General features: G+C 46.7%; 1 protein-coding gene across 6 annotated transcripts in view; it reads left to right on the forward strand.

The window, feature by feature from the left end:
- The first annotated feature begins 318 nt into the window (after nt 1–318).
- RASL12 (RAS like family 12) overlaps nt 319–21155 on the forward strand; it is a 124399-nt gene continuing 103562 nt past the window's right edge. The window contains exons 1-2 of one of the 6 annotated variants that reach the window (XM_085644572.1): nt 320–1317; nt 1411–1552. In XM_085644572.1, coding sequence (XP_085500698.1) covers nt 1534–1552 — 19 coding nt within the window. In that variant the 5' untranslated portion in view covers nt 320–1317; nt 1411–1533. Of the gene's footprint in view, nt 1553–21155 lie in introns of all 6 variants that reach the window. The other 5 variants (XM_085644573.1, XM_085644569.1, XM_085644570.1 and 2 more) reach the window with 5 other exon arrangements.

Genomic DNA, 21155 nt, shown 5'->3' on the forward strand with positions numbered 1-21155 from the left:
AAAAGGAGAGACTGACAGAGGGGTGCAGCAGGAACTACAGGTGCACAAAGCACCCCTGATGGGAGGCTGCGGGAAGGGTACGGGTGGTGGATTCCGTTCCCTCAGACCTCGGCCGCCGATAACTCACTGTCTTTCCTGGTAACGCCGCTGATGCGGAGGGAGGGTTTCCCCACGGGATCTAGCAGCAGTACCCTGGATCCCGACCCCCCCACAGCAGCTCCATAGGCAGGAGTCAGGCCGGGACGCGGCGGGGGCAGGAGCAGGGGGCGCGGCTCCATCACAGTGATTCTCCAGCGCCCTTGAAGGGCGGGTAGGAGGCGGGAGAGGGGAGATGGCTAGGGGAGGAAGGTCTGAGGCGACAGCGGGCGGTGCTGTGAATGGGCCACTCCTGCCATCGCCTCAGAACCAGCGCTTCTCTGCAGCACTGACAGACTTTGAACTAGGAGCACCTCTGTGGTTGTGCTAACGGAACAGGATCGCCACGTATTCGGACTCGTGCAAAACAGTGGGACAGGAACCACTTCTCTTCGCAACTTCAGTGCGTTCCATGGGACAGTACCGAAGCTTCTCGCAATACTTCATCTAATGGGACAGTATCGGCACAGCACTTCTTTATAGTAATACAGCCCGTTCTGTGCACCGCACCCTCATATATCTGCAATGCCTTTCATGATACAGTGACATCACTTCTCTGGACTCGTGCAAACCATGCACCGGGACAGTACCAGCACTTTCTGCACTGGGTCTAACAGGGAGCATCACCAGCACTTCTCCAGCCTCACGCAACTCGCGCATTCGGAAAGTGCAAGTACTTTTCGGCTATACGTTTAATGGGACAGTATCCGCATGCCCCAGAATACCTGGAAAATTGTATTTGGCACATTAACTTTATTTCTTCTCGTGACTCCCGTACGTGTATTATTTGGACCGTGTCAGCACATCTTCGCAAATGATATTGGAGTACTACCAACACTCTGTCGCACAGCGGTACATTTTACGTGATAGTGCATGCTTTATGTGTAATACATTAACTGAACAGTACTTCACTTGGCTCCTGCAAACATGAACGCGGATAGTACCAGGATTTCTCTGAGGCACTACAACCCTTTCAATTAACCCGGAGCAGCACTTGTAAACAGTTTTGTGCTGTACAAGAACTTTTCTGCAACCCTTCTGCCCTGCTACTTGTCCCCTCTCCTGTATGTTTAATGTGGCGGTATCGGCGCATCTGTCCAAGATCACAGCACTTTAAGGGGGCACGCCAGGCACTCGCCTGTCTCCACAGTATCTATATTTGCAGAGCGCGTGCACCTGCCGGTAAGAGTCCAAAAGACCTGCAGTCTGAGCACGTCTCAGTAGGGCGGGGCATCAAGAGCTTATCGAGTAACTGCATTCTCCTTTTCGGTCAAGAGCAGGGCTTTGATGTGATGCAGCAAGCTCCTCGATATCTTCGCTTCGCAGCACTGAGCCCGTTGGAGTTTCCGCCAAGCATCAAGTTCTGCCCGCTTCCAAGCCAGCAGGGAGCAACAGTTCATGACAAGACATATTCCAGGTTCGTGTTTTTGTTACAAATGTATTCTGCATGTTGCATGTGAATCCTGGTGACTTATCTAGCGCTTAAACCTGAAAGTGCAATCTCGACAAAGTGAACTACAAGCAAATTGGGCATTGGCGTAACGGAAAATGACCCCCCCACCCCCCTTCAGAATGTGAGGAGGGGCCCTGAGTTTAACTTATCTCACAAATATTCATTGTCCTTAGGCTAAATGCCCCCCTGAGGGGTTGAGACCCCTGGAGGGGACCCCCACCCCCGCGGAGGCCTGGGCATGGCCTCTGATATGGGAAGATTTCATACAGGCTGCTGCCTCCAAATGATGGGAATGGGCGAGCGAAGTATATTTGATTTGCTCTTCACCAGGCCTTCTTGTCTTTTGGGCTTAGTGACATCAAGGACATTTCCCTAATTCCCTATACACAGGGCCACTGGAATCATGCGGCAGGAGAGGGCCAAATTATGCGGCAGGGTAGGTAAATTATGCAGCAAGGAAAGGAAAAGTATGCGGGCTAATGTGGCACATTTTCTGATAATATTACTTATTTTGTCGTTTTCAAACTTGTGAACATTGTCTGGGCATTGGTTGCACCTCATTAGTACCAGTTTAACACCCAAACATAGCAATAAGCAACACAAATTTAACCAGTCAACCTTTGCAAAACGGCTTTCCACTGCGAGGCAACGCGTTTCGTTGCATTTTTAGTAACTTTTGAACCGCTTGAGATAGAAACAATTTCTTTTGTTTGTTAAAATCTGCAGATCGTGTGGCAGATGATGGATTATGTGGCAAATGCAGGAAATATATTTATGCGAAAATCACCTCGGTCGCACAATCGCATAATTCCAGTTGCCCTGCCCTATAGACCAACCTGGTGGGGGAAGTCGTGGGTCAGAGAAGAATTGTGATTTCAAATATTTGGCTTTGTATGCTTTTTTTTAGGTATAGCACATGTTTTGCGCATGATTTATTGGCACTTCCTGTTGGCAGGCTTGGCACGAGTATTGGTTGACGGCCGTCTCTTTGAGTGATTGTAAATGATGTATGTGGCTTGGAGAGTGAGAGTTTCCTCATAGCGGTGCTTACCGAATGGGAGACGAAGGGAGTGGATTTTAAGACCTGTTGGGCACACCTATCGGGATGAGCTGTATTTCACGAGGGTGCCTGTGCTGGACATTTCATACTGGGGGTGCTGGTCCTGCGCCCCCCCCATCTAACCCGAGCAGTGCCTTAAGTGGGTACTGAGTACCGGCACTTCTCGGTTTTCTCCCCCTGAGTACCCGAACTTATTTTCGGGCACCGAGAGTACCGGTACTCCCAGAAGCCGCAGAGCTCAGGCCCTGAAGTACAGGTATGTACAATGCAAAAACTACAGAAAATGAACCTTTCAGATGGAGCGTGTTTATGTGCCGCTCTGGCAGGCAACAGCCAGTGTATTCCTGCGCTGGGTTGCACCTGCAGTGTTAGGTTCTAATTGGCATCACTACGAGAATGAGGATGTGCCCAGCGCAGCCGACAGTGGAACTGGAGGACCAGGTTCGAATCCCGATGTCAGGCTCATCATCCTGTGATTCTGGACAAGTCCCTTAACCAGGGGGGCTTAAAAAACAGTACGCTTTAATGCAAATGTTCTGATTGTCATTTAAAGCGCTTAAATGCCCATGGCCCAAATTTGCGCAATATCAAACAGGCAAAAATTAGGCCAGGCACCTATGACATAGAAACTAATGCTTGCCGTGTCTCCTATGTAAAGAGGCAGTTTGATATTGCGCGAATTTGGCCCATGGGCATTTAAGTGCCTTGCATGACAATCAGAGCATTTGCATTAAAGCTTACTTATGTGGCTATTGTTAAATTCCTGGCTCACAGCCACGCCCCTAACTGCACACCCAGTGTAATTAGTGAGTACTGGCACTTCAAATTTTCCATTTAAAGCACTGAACTCGAGCCAGCTGCTGTTTCTTTGTACAGGGGCCTATTCTGCCTCATCTCATAAGCCCCCTTCCAAGGAGCCCTTGATCGTGCAATTACCCTTGTCTGCGATGTATCTGGATCGCCCTGCGAACAACTTTCCCTGCCGCTGTGTTCCCATGTGTCCCTTGTTTCCCCTTCTCATTAGACCATGCCTCCGACCTCCGCAGTCCCCGGGCCTCTGGTTCCCAGGCTCTCTGTCCCCCGAGACGCCTCGCCGTCTGGCCTCCTCGAGCTTAGATATATGAAGGTTTCCTTGGTTCTTTCTTGTCCTGGGACTGCCCCTCTCCCAAACATTTGCTAGTTTCATCTTCTGATAGTCGCCTGCTTCAAATGTTTAGAATAATCCGGCCTGGCCGCGAGCTGCAGAGGCAGAATCCAGGGTCAGCCATTGTGGTGGCCGCAATTTAACGGGAGTGGTGATAAACAAAAGAAAATACATTTTAAAAAAGCTCTTACCTGCGCTCTCAGTCTTCTATGCTGCTTCCAAGGGCAGGAACCAGGAACAGGAAGCACCCAGGGTTCCAGACTCCCATAGCCAACCAGGATAGTCGTGATTGGTCGTGAGCCTGCTCTGGGAGGGGCATGTTCTTCACCCAGGCTCTAGAACATGCACAGCGAGCATGAATGTTTGGCCGGCCCTTGAGTGCCTACCATTCTAGGATTCACTTTCTGGCAATAGTATGAAAACAAAGACCCTGCATTAGGAAAGGTTTGGGACTGGCATTGCAGGTATTGCATTGGTATGAGCAGGAGGAAAGCACCACACATTTTAGAATAATTCTAGAGAGCTATTGGAATTCCATGGCAAAATTAATATTGTAGCACAGGGCGGGTCAGCTTGACTTAGAATTGAATGGTGTGTTGTTGTGCAGTGTGGTGTGGGGTGTAGAGGTGCACCACATGGTGTGGCGTGTTATGGGTGAGGCTTGGTGTTGACTGGGATTGTGTTTTGTACCTTGGCATTCAGTCGAGTGGGCAATAAGTGTGGGGTGTTGAGTTGCACCGTGGTGTGCGGAGTTTCACCCATGGAGTATTGTGGGACGTGGTTTCATTGCTTGATGTAATATGGTGAGCCATTTTGTATGAGATTGTAGATGACACGTGGAGTGCTAAAGTGAAAGCTGCTCAGAAGTGCAAAGACTGATTAGTGGCATGGCAATGACTGGTGATGTGGTGTTGAAATGTGGTGTGGGCAGTCATAGAAGAGATCTTTTCTGGGAAGGTAGCGAGTGTCTGCGTGTGTTGGATTATGACATGGTTTGGTCTAATTTGCTGTGCTTTGCTGGGTGATCTCTTTTATATGAATACGCAAAACATCTTTTTCTGTTGTGTATACATGGGTGACCACGGTTGAACTTTGTGTTTGACTGCACATTTGATGATGACGATGAATTGATGTGGAGGGGGTTGTTGCATGGATCATTACAGTTCAATGTGATAGGTGGTGCAAAAGATGAAGGCTAGCATGACAGATTTTGCGAGGCATGTGTATGATGGTGTGTGGAACTGTGCATTGCAGCCAATACATTAAGCGCTACACCCCACAGAGATGCCTCCGTTCAGCATCGGCGTCTCTGCTTGTAGTCCCAAGGGTAAAAACGCTGAAATGGGGTGGCAGAAGTTTTCGATACTTAGCCCCAAGGCTATGGAATTCCATGGCCCTGCAACTCAGAATTCAAAACAATCTACTACAGTTCAGGAAGGAACTTAAAACTTGGTTATTTACGTGCACCTAATCGGGGGGTTGATTTTCCGGTTGCACTCTATGGCAGCAAGCGCTAAGACCCCACGGCAAACACGCGCTCTACAAAAATCCATTTTTCATTTTCATAAAACTGTTGGGTGATTGGTAAGTTGTGAGATGTTTTGCTTTGCTGTCCAGTGCTGTAGGTGTGCTGTGGTATGCTGTGTTATGATGTGATGCAGTATGTAGCATTTCCTAATGTAAGGCATCGATCTCACTGCACATTGAGATCACGTACCCTGCTGCTGAGTAGTTATTAATTGGCAAAAGTTGAGCATAAGAGGTTCCATTCGTGCAATGAGACACCATGTCAGTGCACAAGCATATCTCGGTATTTTAACAAGCCACCTGTGTAAAGGGAGGTCGTTTCTGGTTGGATTGTGGGCTTCAATCGAGATTAGTCAGACTGAAGCAGTGTATGCGGATTCAGAACTATATAATCTGTGATTTCTGAGTTTTTCAAGCATTTGTTTAGAATATAATGATCCGTTTTCTCCCGCCAATTTTTTTTCTTTCATGATAAGTACATACCGTCTCACTTGCCTTAGTGCAGTACAAGCGGGTGGAAGTAATTGGGTAAAAGCGCCCACAGTGTTAGACAGTAAAGTACAATATATGTTGCATGTTGGGTATTAAAGGGATGGTACAATACACATAGAGCATTGGGCATGGCCCCCATGAGAAGCACAAGCAAACAATTGCTTCAGATTGGGGGGCTGAGACTGTAAAGGATAGTAAGGGACAGGGCACTGAGACCAGGATTGGTGGGAGTTGTAGGCGCTGGATCTACAATACAGTGGGAAGGCAGTGGGGCAGGCTTCCATGCGAGGATCAGTATTCAAGAGCGGAAAGGGCGTCAGATGGGAATTAGCCCAGAATTGAAGGGCAATGAATGAACATGCACTGAAGAGTTCCTTGAATTCAGCTTTCTTTCATGGCTACGAGGCTGGATGCTTGCAGTATAAATAGCTTCGCTAAGGAATGAGAATTACGAAGTGGGATGTGGCAAATGGCTAAGAATAGGTAGTAGGGTGAGAACTGTGCAGCATATGGCGTAAAGAAACAAGCATTGGCATAACCCATAGGTCGTCTTTAATGTGTAAATAAATGTATTCTTAAATGTTATGTGTGTTGCATGCTCAAATGCGGTTGTATGACGGAACAACGCATTCCGTTGCAATGCATGCCTTTACCTCGCATGCGTTACAACGCAAATGCCTTTACCATGTATAACCTTTACCTCGCATGCTTTTACAACATATATATATATATTTTTTTTGGAAACCTTTATTACAGATTTCAAGAGATATACAAGTATGGGCCTACAACCTTCAGGCCGGCCGCTAGTAGACAGTGAGACCATGAAACATATTCATAAACACATGCAGCAAGCAGTAAAAAGTCCCACAGATCAAAAATCATTTGCGGCCACATTGCCCAAACATCCCAAATGGCGGTTTCATTTTAAATGAAAAAACGAGAAACAAACCCACAAGGCGGCAAAAATCTAGGCAACAGTATGTGCTCCCCTCGGGAGAGCTCTACCAACCTACAAGAATAAGAGGGGGGGAAGGGCAGGGGCAGAAACAAAGTGGTTACGGTAACACAGAATCAAGAGAATGTGCAGACTAGGGAGACAGGGCCGCCGCCAGGTCGGGCGTCAGTGGCGGGGTACAGATCCCGCCGCGGTAGGAGTTCCAGGGGCCCCACACCTTTACCCATTTCCCAGGCTTACCTCTCGCCACATACACAACCTTTTCTCGGAACATACACCAATCCATATTTTCCTTCCATACCGAAATCGTGGGTGACCTCTGGGAGCCCCACAATTGTGCTATGTCACGCTTGGCCACCATATATCCCAATGTCACCCACCACGTTTGCGTCACCGTATAATCAGTCGGCTCCCACACATTCAGCAGACACCTCCTAGCCTCGGGGAGCAGCGCAACATGCGTGACCGCTTGCAACACCTCATGCACACCACGCCAGAATCAAGTCACCTCCGACATTCCCACAAAATGTGGAGGAAGGTCCCTAACATGCCACACCCACGCTTACACATCCCATCCACCGCGTATCCCATGCGCATCAGGCCCGGTCCCGTAACGTAAACCCTGTGGAGTATTTTGAGCTGGACGAAACGAAGGCGGGCCGGTATGGCCACCTCTTTCGGGGAGGCCACCGCAGATACCCAATCCTCGTCGTCCAGCTCCAATCCATCAGCGACCCATGCCTCACGGAGGGCGGCAAGCAGTCCCGAGCGATCGTTGATGAGCTTTTTATAGATCAATGAGATAGTGCCATCCGGTACATGCCCATCTAGCACTCTATCCTCCAAAGGGGAGCACTCCGGGATGGACGCGGCCTCCGGGAACACGGAAGACAACGCGTGGCGAACCTGTACATACCGGAAGTACTCCCTATCATGCAACTGGTATTCCGCTTTCAGCACATCAAACGTTTTAAATCCCCCCTTCGTCCAAAGATCGCCCACCCTGCTAATGCCGATCGTGTCCCACTTCTCGAAGCCTTTCGTCGTCCACAAACAACCCAGTCGTTCAGAGGCATACAGTGGCGTCGCCCGGGTCAACCGATCTTTCCACCCCATCGCCGAGTTTGCCGCATGCCACACCCGTACCGCGACCCGTGTCGGACCAGTCAAACGTGCGTCGAGCGATCTAGAGTAGAGCGCACGATTGTAGTCGCCACCCGGCAACAACAATTTGTCCATTTCAAAAGCCGGATTAAGGGCGGGCCCATAAAGCCCGTGGTTTATCGCAGCCAGCTGGGAGGCCCAGTAATAACGTTTGATGTCGGGGAGGGCGACCCCCCCATCGTACCACGGGAGCGTCAGCTTCGCGAGGGCGATCCGCGGCCTCCCATCCCAAAACAGTTGGCGTTGCAGACCCTCCACCTCCCGAAAGTAACTAGCCGGAACGACATCCATCGTGTTTTGCAAGGCATATAAAAACCGTGGCAACATCATCTTAAACAGCGCCGCCCGGCCGAGCGGCGAGAGCGGCAAGCGCCTCCAATGCGCCACATCCACCTTCAAACGTTGGAGGGGGGGGAGTAGGTTCTGTGTGTATCGGGCTGCAGAGTCCAGGGTAATAAAAATACCCAGATACTTAAATCCCTGTTGAGCAACCTGGATAGGACAACCCCGCGGGAGGATAGGGGCCTCTCCTGAGAGGACATATACACAGGATTTAGCCCAGTTGATGACTAGGCCTGAGTTACGGCCAAAGGAATTCAGCACATCCACTAACACAATCAACGATTCACGCGGGGAAGCAAGATACAAAAGAATATCGTCCGCGTAGAGAGAGACTCGATCCTCATACTCAGGAGTCCATCGGAGACCACGAATCGAAGGGTGCCACCGCAGCCACTCCGCCAGGGGCTCCAGGGCGAGCGCAAAGAGGAGAGGCGACAGCGGGCAACCCTGTCGCGTGCCCCTACCCAATTCAAAAAGGAGCCGACACTCTACCATTCACCACCACCTGGGCTAGCGGTCCGGAATACAACAATTTCACCCAGCCAATGAATCCCGGGCCAAACCCAAACTTCTCCAGCGTCGCCCAGATATATGGCCACTCAAGCGTGTCGAATGCCATAGTGGCGTCCAGGGACGCCAAAATGGCTGGCTCACGTATGAACGGAACCCTCGAGAGCACCCCATGCAGACGCCGCAGGTTAAGCGCGGTGTTGCAATGAGGGATAAAACCGGACTGGTCCTGATGGATCAGGTCGCACACCACGCTGACCAGCCGATTAGCCAGCACCTTGGCCAGAATTTTGGGTTCCGCATTCAAAAGCGAAATGGGCCTGTAAGAAGTGACCCGATCACGCGGCCTCCCCTCCTTGTGAATAACCACAATAGTGGCTAGACGCTGGTCCAGCGGGAGGGAACCCGCCGCCCGGGCCGCGAGGAACATATCACGAAGATGCGGCGCCAACGTATCCGGCTGCAATTTGTACAATTCAATGGGAAGGCCATTAGGACCCATGGCCTTGCCAGAGGCGACTGAACGTATGGCCAGAGCGATCTCCTCAGTCGTCGGAGTCGCGTCCATCAACGATTTATCCTCCTCCGAAAGGGAAGGCAACGCAATATCTTTAAGCAGGTCGCGGGAATCCTCTTCCGAGCGAGAAGATACCGGGGAATACTCTGCGAAGCAATCAACAATTTCACACGGATCGGTAACATACACACCCTTCACTCTCTCAACCAGCGGAACAACTCGACTCGCTCTCTCCTTTTTATCCAGCCACGCGATCAGTTTTCCAGCTTTATCACCCATATCATACAGTCGCCCCTGCTGCTCCCTACTCAGGCCCCTGGCCGCCTCGGTGACTAGGGCCTTGTAGTCCGCTTGTTTGATCCTGAGAGCATGCAGTTTGTCGTCCGTGACACCACAATCCAGGTCACCCTCCAACTCAGTTATCTCAGACTCGATACGGGTCACCCCCTCCCGCTTCGCTTTTTACAACATATTTTGACGTAAAGCATGAATGGTAAAGGTCCATCCGTGATAAAAGTTTCCCTAACTTCTGCCCTCAGTCCTCAAGCCAGTACCCGAACCTCCCCCTCCCGACCCTTTTTTAAAATACCCGACCCCTGCCCTAATCCGGAAAAATAGTCCCCTACCCTTTTTTTAAAAAAAATCCACGACCCTCTCCTAGGGCCTAAATCTAGAACCCAGTGCGACCCACACCACCCCTGCCCTCTTTAAAAATACCCGACCCTTTCCCTAATCCTTACAAATAGTCCCCTGCACAACCCCCACTGCCCCAGCCCTTTTAAAAAAAATACCCTACCCTGCTCTAAGGCCTAAATATATAACCCAGTGTGACCCACACCGCCCATGTCCTTTTTAAAAATACCCGACCCTGCCCTAAGTCTGAAATCTAGAACCCAGCGCGACCCCCCCAGCCTTCTGCGCTTTAAAAAATACCCGACCCCTGCCCTAATCACTAAAAAAACACCCCTGCGTGACCCCCACTGCCCCCTGCACTTTAAAAAATAATACCCGACCCAAAAATAATCCCCCTTACCGTAACAGGACGACGACGAGGCAACTCTTGTGAGGCACAGGTCATCAAGAGAAAGCGGAAGGATCTCTTTGCTCCTCTAATGGCGCCGATAGCTTTGACCACTCAGGTGCCTTTACCACTGTTACCAGCATATGCCCTCACCACGTGCGTTATAAAACAAAATAAGTGGTAAAGGCACTGCGTGGTAACAGTATATGCGTGGTAACGGCTGCGTGGTAAAGGCCCTACGTGGAAACATCCGTGTTGCAATGGCTGTTTCCAGGACAAATCCTGTTCTAGTATGTCTATAGCTGAAGATAGGATGTTGCCCAGTGAATATATCCTAGATGTCAAAGAAGTCATAGCATTGTCAACTATGGATAACACATTCTCTAATTTGATCCTTTCTATTTCTCGTAATCTCTCCGCTGCTTCTTGTTGGGAGATTTTCCAGATTTCATTATAGACAGCATGTTAGAAAAGTTTTTGACGTGGCTGTCGGGGGCCTAACAAAAAATCCCTTAGATCCACATCCTCCGTGAGTAAGGATAAGAGTTGTTTCACCTGTGTTAGTGTTGAGGTTCTTAGCCAATCGAGGCATAACTTCCCAACACTGTATGATGTTACCACCCCCGGATGTTCTCTCTGTACATAACATGGGTCCGGCCTATGGATACTGTACCCTTCGGTTGTACCCCTGAATCTTTCCTGAGATTTATTAGTTTCTGTGGGACAAACCAACCATCCCTTCCAATTGGAGTCTGCCCTATTATATTGTTGAATGTCATCCAAAGTAACCCCTTCTTTTGATGTGAAGTTCATCTCGGCATGTGATGGTGTTGGAAACTGAGGTGTGTTTAAATCCTTGTTCTTGGCTAATCCAAGGCAGGAAGTCTGTTGCACTGTGTCATTTAGAAATATTATCTGCTGAGGGATGAGGCATGCTCTAAATAATGCTTCTGTCCCCATTACTTGCCAGTCCCTAGAACTCCAGACTGATTTCAATTCAATTGTATCTTTCCATAAGTCGAAACCCTGTTTAGACAGTTGGGTAATAAAGAAAGCAGAGTAAATCTGTTTGGTGTTAGTCAACATATTTTTCTGTGCAGGTGTAGGTGCAACCGTATAATAATATGAAGTTGGGTCTAAGCTATTAAACCCTGAAAAATATGAATTTTTTTGCAAATGTTTTTGAACTATTTTTCAGAGGTGTTGGGCAATGTTCCCAATGGTGGTATGTGAATACATTTCTAGGTGTACTAGATTTGTGCAGAAAATTATGACCAAAATGTTCATAACAATACATTGTGTTAAAGTCTGACGTGTCTTCTAACATTTCGCTGCTAGAAAATGGGGCAGATTGTTCTAAACCAGACAACATATTATTTACAGTTTCAGAATCCCTATAATCGGAAAATGTACTGGCGGTAATTACATAATTTAAAGAAATTTTAAACAAATGTGGTATTTTTAAAAGTTCTGTCGGTCCAAATATATCGTAATCAACCTTGTACCATACTATACCATCTGGTATAGGAACTGATGTAATGTTCACTGATGACAAGTCTCTCTGTTCACGATGTGATGAAACATGTGGTTTCAGGAGTAAGGAGTAAGTTTCAGGAGTAAGTTCACTTTTGATGCTGCAGAGCTTTGGCAGAGGTAAGCTCTGTTAACAAGTAAGCAAAAGACCGTTACTAAGCCTAACCAAAAGAGAAAGAAAAGTATCCTGGTGCTTATCCAAAGTTCTACCCAAGCTGACACCAGGTAAGTTTTTTAAGAAAGACGTAGAAGTCTTTGATTTGTTGTTTACGAGAAATTGTGGCTGGCCTTGTTTCAGGTTCACTTGGATCCAAAGAAAAGGTATCAAAGTCGATGAAATAGCCAGATGCAGTTTGATCTATTCTTGGTAGTTCAGCAGGTGTTGTCGAACTCGTAGATTGTGTTTGCTGAGGCATATTTACGTAGACATCAGTGTTAGGTCGAATTGAAAGTTGTCTTTCTTCTTTATTTTGTATTCCTTGTTGAAGGGGAATGAGTTCCATTGCATTGTTGCTTAGTCCATCATTCCGTATGGGTGGCTCTTCGAAGATGAGCCTTTCTGACTGAACTTCATGTATTGAAGCGAGAGGAGGGCTTCGGCTACTTAGGAGTCCACGAGGCGTACTATTCAGTATCCACCACATAGTGTGGCTTGATCAGGTCAATGGAGACAAATCTTTTCTCCTTTTTCTGGCAAGAGGCGGCAGAAGTACAGTTCTTGTTCCTTTGACGGCCAGGATAGGTATAGGCTTTCTGTATGATGGCCCAAATTCTTTTTTGACTGACTTCACTTCCCCAGTGGCGGTCCTCTTTACCTGCACGTTACTTTGCAGGGCTCTGTTTTCGTTCAGTTCCTGTAAGATAGGCAAGCGTTTATTGATGTCAAAAGGTTTTTCAACCGCCACTGTGCCTTCACAATCAAGATCAGGTACCCACATTCTTGTCCTGAAAAAGAACTTCATAAGGAGTGGCACCCCCTAGACAACTTCTTGGCATGTTGTTTAATGCCCGCTGAACCCCATATAGATGACTGACCCAACTACCGCCTATGCCTAATACTCTAGCTGTTAATGATTACTTTAAGTCCCGGTTTTTCCTTTCCACAACCGAATTTCCCTCGGGATGGTATGGAGAGGAGTACCGCAATGCTACACCCAAACCTCCAATAGCCTCATTGTAAGCCCTAGAGCTAAACGCGGGGCCATGGTCAGAATGTAATGTGCCAACTGCGTATGTCCCTATAAAGACTCGCAAATATTTGATAACAGTTCGAGCATCAGCTGAGCGCTGAGGCCATACCCATAGGAATCTGGAGCATGAATCAACTGCAACCATGATATACTTGTAAGCCGCATCAGATTTTAAGGGGCCGCAGTGGTCCAAATAGACGCACTCTAGTGGTCTATCCAATATTAGCAGTGTCTGAGCTGGACATGTTATGGTGGAGCCTTTCATTTGTTGACAGATGTCGCATTTTAAGACATTGTCTTTGGTTTGCTTAGTTAGCTTCGGCCACCAATAGCGCTGTTTCAATAAAGAGACAGTTGCCGTAACTCCTGCGTGTGCAGATCCTAAACCTTTGTGTGCAGCTAATATTAAGCCTAATCTGCGATCCATGTTTGGTATTACTCTATCCCCCATTCCAGGAATCTGAGCAAATGGAACGTTGTTTGCATCTAACTTGTAGGAGTGCTTGAGTGGCAAACCTTTCGGAAGTGCTTTGTTGTCCTTTCACAAAGCAATGACAGCTACCATTATCTGCCATTCTATCCTTTTTTTTGAATGAGTGATCGCAGCTACAGATGCATTTTGTACGGCCCCCTTTGTGGCTACATCAGCCAATAAATTCCCTTTAACGTGAATGCCATCACATTGATGACTCAGCATGTGCATCACGTGAGCTCTTGGTAGTTCGTTTTTCAACTCAGCTACCTGTTCCCATAGCAGTTTGTGCTTTATTGTGCCACCTTTTGAGTCCTTAAATCCTTTTTGTGCCTAATAATGTAGATATTCATTGTATGACTGGACACAGTAAAAGAAATCGCACACTATTAGTGCGGGGAATTCGGGATCCGTATTTATCAGTGCCACTAAAAGAGCTTTTAGTCCTGCTAACTGAGCCGTGCAATCTCCTAGAGACTGGGTCTTTGTACTGCTTTGATGGAACTTACCATCCTGCATACAACCTTTCACAATTGCGCATGCCATGCTGTATTGCTGTTTACTTCCTATGGACGGTTGTGCAGATCTGTCGGTGTAAATTATGTATTCATATTGATCCAGAGACATCATTACATTTGGTGGAGGATATTCCTGTTCATATTGCAATAATGCTTGTGTTTTCAGACTGGGGTTGTATCTGTATTCTACATCCGATACAGTAAGAGAATTAGCCCATTGTACCCATCTTGGATGTAAAGCTTTTGCGTTTGGAACGCTTGCCTTTGTAGCAGCCTCTAGTGCTGATACTGGGGTCACGACTATTATTTGTTTCCCCTGAGCCAGTGCTCTTTCTCTCAGTACAGCAGTCTGCACAGCTGTCAAAATTTTTCTGTGGATGCGAACCGCATCTCAGCATTTGTGTACAAATGTGATTTGTAAGCTATGGGTACTGTTTCGCCTTCATTATATGAGCGGTATGTGTACCCAGATTGACCCGCAACTATACAGATCACTAGGTTGCGGACATTTACTCATGTTTGTAAGTGTTTTGACACATCATGTCAGCCTGAAGGGAATGAAGTGTATCTGAGTGTTCCTGTGTCCATTGCCTAACTGAAAAATCAGGTCTTATGAGGTCGTAGAATGGTTTAACCCTTTCTGCGTAGTCCAAAATGTATGTTCTGGCAACATTTAGGAATCTCAGTATTGATTGTAAATTCTTCAATGTTTTAGGAGGTTGCAGCAGCGCACATTTTTCTAAAATGTTGGCTGCCAGGCTTTTCCCTTCACTTGAAAGCTCATATCCCAAAAATAGGACACTGAGGTGTGCTTTTTTGATTTTTTTAAGTTAACTTTGTAACCCTCTGAGGCGAACCCAAAAATTATGGTGTTCATCCGTGTCAAGTGTTCCTCCAAGTCATCATCTGTCAGATAAATATCATCTACATAAGACAATGCCTCCGCGTCCAGATTTTGAAGTAATTTCGTTGCTCTCGTGGAAAATAGCACCGGGCTGTTTTTATACCCCTGGGCTAGTTGACAAAATTGTCGCTGGGACCCTAGCATTGAGAATGCTGTTAAGTATCTGCTCTCAGGCGCTATATTCTGGCAGAAGAATCAATTTGAGATATCTAGTGTTTTGTATTTTTTGCACATATTGTTATTCATGAATATGGCACTATGTGCGTTTTATACTGCAAAAGTTTTCGTGCATGAATTAAGATGTCTGTAATCTAAAAGTAGACGATATGAACTGTCAGGTTTCACGATGGGAAACAAAGGATTATTCATTGATTAGGTGCAAGTTTCAATCCCCCCCTGGTATTCAAGTTGATCTAAGATCTCCCTGACCTGTTTTTTAGCTTCTTGCTTAATTGGATATTGTCTCTGTGGAGTTGGAGCAGATTTTAATGGTATCACATGGTGGGTTGAGCCTTCATCCCATCCAACATGGTTTCGATATAATGCTGGAGCAAGTGCTACTGCCCACTCCTGTGCATATGTATGTTTTAAGTGTTGGGGAACGAGGTCGGAGAAGGCAGGCATAATTACTGTTTCTCAATTTGGGCAATCCATAACAAAAGCAGGTGGCCAATCTTTTTCAGCCAGTAAGATGTCATAGCCAAACGTAAAGTTCCCCCAAAACAGACCTTTAATCCGTCTTGGTTTGTCCCCCTCCATCCGGAGTGTTATTTCATGTAACTTATGTGGGACGCTTACCCTAGTATCAGGTGTTTCCACAGTGATATATTCACTCAACTCCGCTGTCACCAGAAATTCCATCAGGTTCTGGTGAGCTATTGTTACTTCTGCTGCGCTGTCAAGCATCGTCATAGCCCATTCCCCGTTCAGAAGCTGAGTCCTCAGAATTCTGGGCATGTCTAACTTTGAGACCCGCTACTTTCTTCTTTTTGAATTGAGGTTTAGGTTTTGGGGTTTTTTCTTTATTAGGTGCGTAATCCGCAGCGTGTTGCATGTCTCTGGACTTTGTATGCTCTTCCTTTCTTTGTTAAGATTGTCCTTCTCTCTTGGAGTTTCTTGATGAACCCTGAAAGGAACGAGAGAAACATGTATCAGTGTCCTGATACCTGTCTGGTTTACGAATGTTGTCTCTATTCCTAAGATTATACCTTTTTTCGGATGGCTCCCGTTGAGGGGACCCACTCCTGGACTGAGATCTCTTTGTTTTTTTCTTTTGTTGTTTATTATTGGCCCATTTCTTCTTTGAAGAAGTAGTTGTTTGCTTAAAAATATCCTTTTCAGGACTCCCCATTAGCTGATGTTTAACTGGTCTAGCTCCCAAACTGTCTCTACCTAATTCTGCATAAGCAGTTTCTATTGTTTTAGGTATTTCTGTCTCCTGTTGTACAGGAGTGAAGTCTCTCAAACATTGGGGTATTGCCACTGATGCTGCTTCCCCTTTAATGTTTGCTAATATTATAGCTGATACCTGGGCGAAGTTATTTAATAACTTCATCCCTAAGTTTAGAGCAGGTTCTGCTCCATACTCATTCTGTATCTGTCACAATACCTCTGGTACTACTGCTAGCGAAGGGATTCCATTTGTCCTGGTATATATGGCAGTGAAGACCGTACCCCAAGAGGTACAATCCTTTACCGGGGGAGCTATTCTCATGGGCAAGCAAATTGTAAGCATTCTATGCTTTTCTTTTGGACCAGTGTTTGGGAATACTGCCTCTAGCTGTGCTATTTTATTGAGCTATCCAAAAGGGCATTTGCACTCGTTTAGTGGGCATTTTACCCATTACTGCATGTAATGTCTGTGGTGTGATTTTGGTTGCAGTACTCTGGACTGTTCCTGTTGGTATAGCCGGTGTTGGCAGTAGTGTGAGTGTTCTCATCCCAAACAGTGTCATGTTTCTGTAGATTTTCATGAGTTCTTTATTATGTAAGTGTAAGTCTCCTCCTGGCATTGTCTCAATGTCAGGATGTGGTGCATATGTCGCCAGTACTGGCCATGTTGCTCCGTCTCTTCCAAGCGGGCCCGAGTCTTACTCTATTTCTTGTATGAGGGAGGGCGCCTTTGAACCAGTAATCATGCTCCTGGTAAGTGAGCCGAATTTCAATGTACTCGTATGGATAATATTAGTTCAGTATGTTATCTTCTAAGAAGTAATTAAATGTTTTTGAACGTGCATCTGCTTGTGGGAATATAATCCATAAATAGAATACCTCTGTTCTATAAGATTCTTGTGCCTCAATCACAAATTTTACTGGCCCACCCCTAGACGTTAAGCCATATTCAGCTAGTTTAAGGGTGATGGCAGTTATACCAGCTAGATCACAGTGCCACTAGAAACTCCTCTTACCAAGGAGAGAATAGTTCTTGGCAACTTTGGAAATGACAACCCTGATCCCTCAGGACAGTGGAAACAGTGTACTACTTTTCGCTCAGTCACTCGTGCTCACTAGATCTCACAGAAATACACAGAATAAACGGTAGGGACGTTTCCATAAGTATTTATTGACCAGTCATTTTTCTTGTGTAAAATAGATGTGCTGTAACGATCATTCGACAGTAGCAGATGTAAATGACTAGGGGCCTCATGTAGGTAGCGTACCAGTTACCACTTCTTAAATACCGAGCCGTACCGACTCGGTATTTAAGAAGTGGTAACTCGTATGTAGGTAATGAGTCGGTAATTTTTACCGATTCGTTACTAGTCGGTGATTACCGAATTGGTATTTACCGATTCGGTAATGAGGCATACCTTCCCATTGATGGGAAGGTATGCCTCATTACCGAATCGGTAAATACCGATTCGGTAATGGGGGGAACACATACAAGGGTGGCAGGGTGTCACATTGACACCCTGTTGCACCCCTGTTTCGGCCATGTGTGCACATGTGGCACACATACATGCCCTAAGGGCATGTATGCATGCCACATTGCACACTGCTACGCGGATAAAAATGCATGAATACATACATTAATTATTTACCACCAACTAAAAGTTGGTGGTAAATACCGACTCTAAAACACACCCACACACTCCCCCTACATTTCGATTTTGCTTTCGGAATTTACCGAATCGGTAAAATTACCGATTCGGTATTATTACCGATTCGGTAATTTTACCGATTCGGTAAATTCCGAAAGCAAACATTGTCCCCCTACATACCATTAGCCAAAATACCGGTCGGTAACGGTAAAATTACCGAAAATCGGCCGTTACCGACCGGTATTTGGCTTCCTACATGAGGCCCTAGATCACTAAGAACGTAAAAGTATGGTAGATTTCTACCATTCTGATATAATACAGGCAAGTATATAAAATACATGACAATAAAATGCGTACTCCTACGATGCTACCCTAACTACATGTACCTAAGTGTACTTATCATGTATGTAGGTGTTAAGCCAAGAATCTCTCTAGGATAAAGTCTGCCCCCATTAACTGAAGTGAGAAACTGTGGGACCCGTTCTGGTCTTGGGGTGGACACCCCGCAAGGGATGTCAGACAAATGCGAGCTAGAGTATCTGCATGCAGAGTGCTTCAGCGTCTCACGTCAGTGTTTCTGCATGGAACTCCTGATCTCCTCTGTATGTTTCAGCAAGATGTGATGTTTTTATACCCAAAGGTTTTACCTTGCTGTGTCAGTATCGGCCTTAGGATGACATCCGGAATTAACTTTATACATAGTTTGTATGCAGGGTATGAGCCCTGCTGAGTTTCCAAGAATCCTCATGCATAATGTATGAGGCTGCTACTAGGGAAATCCTGTGCAGTGTCGCATCTAGGTAAAAGGTCAGTCCCCAAGAACCGTTATGTGTGTAATGTAGAGGAGAATATAGGTGATGTTACCTGAGCCTATATTGGGGTACCTATATGGAATATAACAGCGAGGTATGGCTTGCGCGGATCCCCCAATGTTTTCCTACCCAGAATCCTCTGCAAACCTCAAATTTAGCTGAAAAAAAAACACATTTTCCACATATTTTTGTGTGGAATAACCGTGCCGGCACAAATGTCCTACCCCACAGCATTCCCCTCAGTCTCCCAAGTAAAATGATTCCTCACTTGTGTGGGTGTCCAATGCAGAATTGGCTAAAAACATATTTTTTAATAAAAATGAGCGCTTAAAATTTGTGGTGCTATAACCTTAACCCCTTCGCTGCTGCGGACATTCCGCAGCAGCGCTGGGGGGGGCAGGGGGGCAGCGCGGTGGGCCTGTGCTCATGACGGAGCCGCTCCGTCATGAGCCGCAGTTGAGCTGTGCTCATGACGGAACGGTTCCGTCATGACTCCGCCCACTTGCGTTGTCCCCCCGCACAGGCGGGGAAACAGCGCCGCGCAGGCGGAGCGGCCGCCAACAGGATTGTCATGACGGAACCGTTCCGTCATGAGCACACGGCAACCGTGGCTCATGACGGAACGGTTCCGTCATGAGCGGGGAAGGGGTTAATACCTATGTTTTTGGCTCTTCCCAGTCACAGGCCCTTGCCCCACCCACACAAGTGAGGTAACCCCTTCGACGCCCCGAAGGGGTTAAACCACCAACAGGGTCATGCTTGCCTGCAGGCATGAACAGAAGGATCAAGGCCAGAGGAAGCAGGGAAAGACACTATTAATCCTGAAAGTTGACTGGGCAAATTTCTTGTTTGCCCCTGACCTCAGGTCACGTTACCTTTCTGGTAGTCATCAGGAGAGATGAGGGCTGCAACAGGAGTCCTGGGAGGAGGTTGGATCAAATTGGTCATAATGTGATACAACTGTTGTCAAGATAAGACATGATTGGATGGATTTTTTTGTACTGTCTGTGAGCTAGTGTGGGATCTGGAGTACAGGTTTGTTATGTAGATTTGTATGGCGCACTAATCACCTGGGAGGATATCCAGGCCCTTGGGAATGTGTGTTGGTGTGTGGTCCGCTCAGTGTTTAATCAAAAGGCCAGGTCTTCAGCTTCTTGTAGAATTCATGTAGTGAGTAGGAGGCTCTGATTTGTTAGGGAGGCCATTTCATGTTTTGGGTCGATGTAGGAGAAAGAGCGACATCCTGCTCTGCTTTTGCAGATGTGGGAAGTGTGTATGAGTGAGGCAGAGCATAGCTGTCTGGCAGGCTGGTGAAAGTTTTCAGGTATTCTGGCCCTGTGTTGTGTAGGGCTTTGAATGTGTGCGTGAGAAGTTTAAATTGGATGTGCTTGTGAATGGGGAGCCAGTGAAGCTATTTGAGGTGCGGTGTGATGTAGATGTGGCACGGGAGGTTGAACATGGGTCTTGCGACGACGTCCTGGATGATCTGGAGTCTGTCTAGGACTCGGGACGCTCAGCTTTAACACACACAGACATCTGCAGTGATGCTATTTGCTAACTGAGGTTTCATAACCTAAAAGAGTACATTTATCACAAGTTAGTTTAGCCTGCATTTATTTTTCAATTCAAATGAGGCTGTTGGGGCATTATTTACACGCAGTTACCTGACAGTGCTCAGAGGATAGTAGCTAGCGCCAGGACACCTTTGGATAACCGCTGTGCTTTAGAAATGCATATAACATAACATAACAGTGAAGAAACAAAACACTTACACAATTTTGTTCTTTTATTTATTTTTTTGCCACCTCTATCACCCTGCCACCAGACTCGCTGCCCCCATGGCACTCCGAATAAAGACAGTCTGGAAGGCCGCACTTCCAGGCCACCTTCATTTACATGTATTTGCAGAGGCATTTGTGCCCCCCCAGGGAAACCATCCAGGGCTCCCCTGAAGGCACGCCCCACAATTTGAAGACCTCTGCTGTAGGCCATATACAGAATGCACATAACAACTGGCTTATCTCTTAGTTCACTAATGGCATTGTCTCCAATGGGAACAATGGTTCTAACTTCCTGTTTTATAACAATCAATTTTGATAATTACCTCTGAGTGAATTTATAATGTGATATTAATATTAAAGCTGCTGCTTGTTAAAGAAATTAGCTTTTTTAATTACAAAGAAAATTGTTCATATTTTCCTTAATATTTGTTGCATGATTAACATGGCAAATATTTCCAGGGCTCGGCTCGTACAAGGGCTCTTAGAGCCATGCCAGACCCTTGGCTCGACTCTGATTCGGCTCTCCCTGTTCATTTGTTGGCTCGCCTACCTCTACTACAAATCAGCATTTGTAATCAGCACAG

This window comes from Triturus cristatus, chromosome 3_1 (assembly GCF_964204655.1).
Source record: "Triturus cristatus chromosome 3_1, aTriCri1.1, whole genome shotgun sequence".
NCBI lineage: Eukaryota > Metazoa > Chordata > Amphibia > Caudata > Salamandridae > Triturus > Triturus cristatus.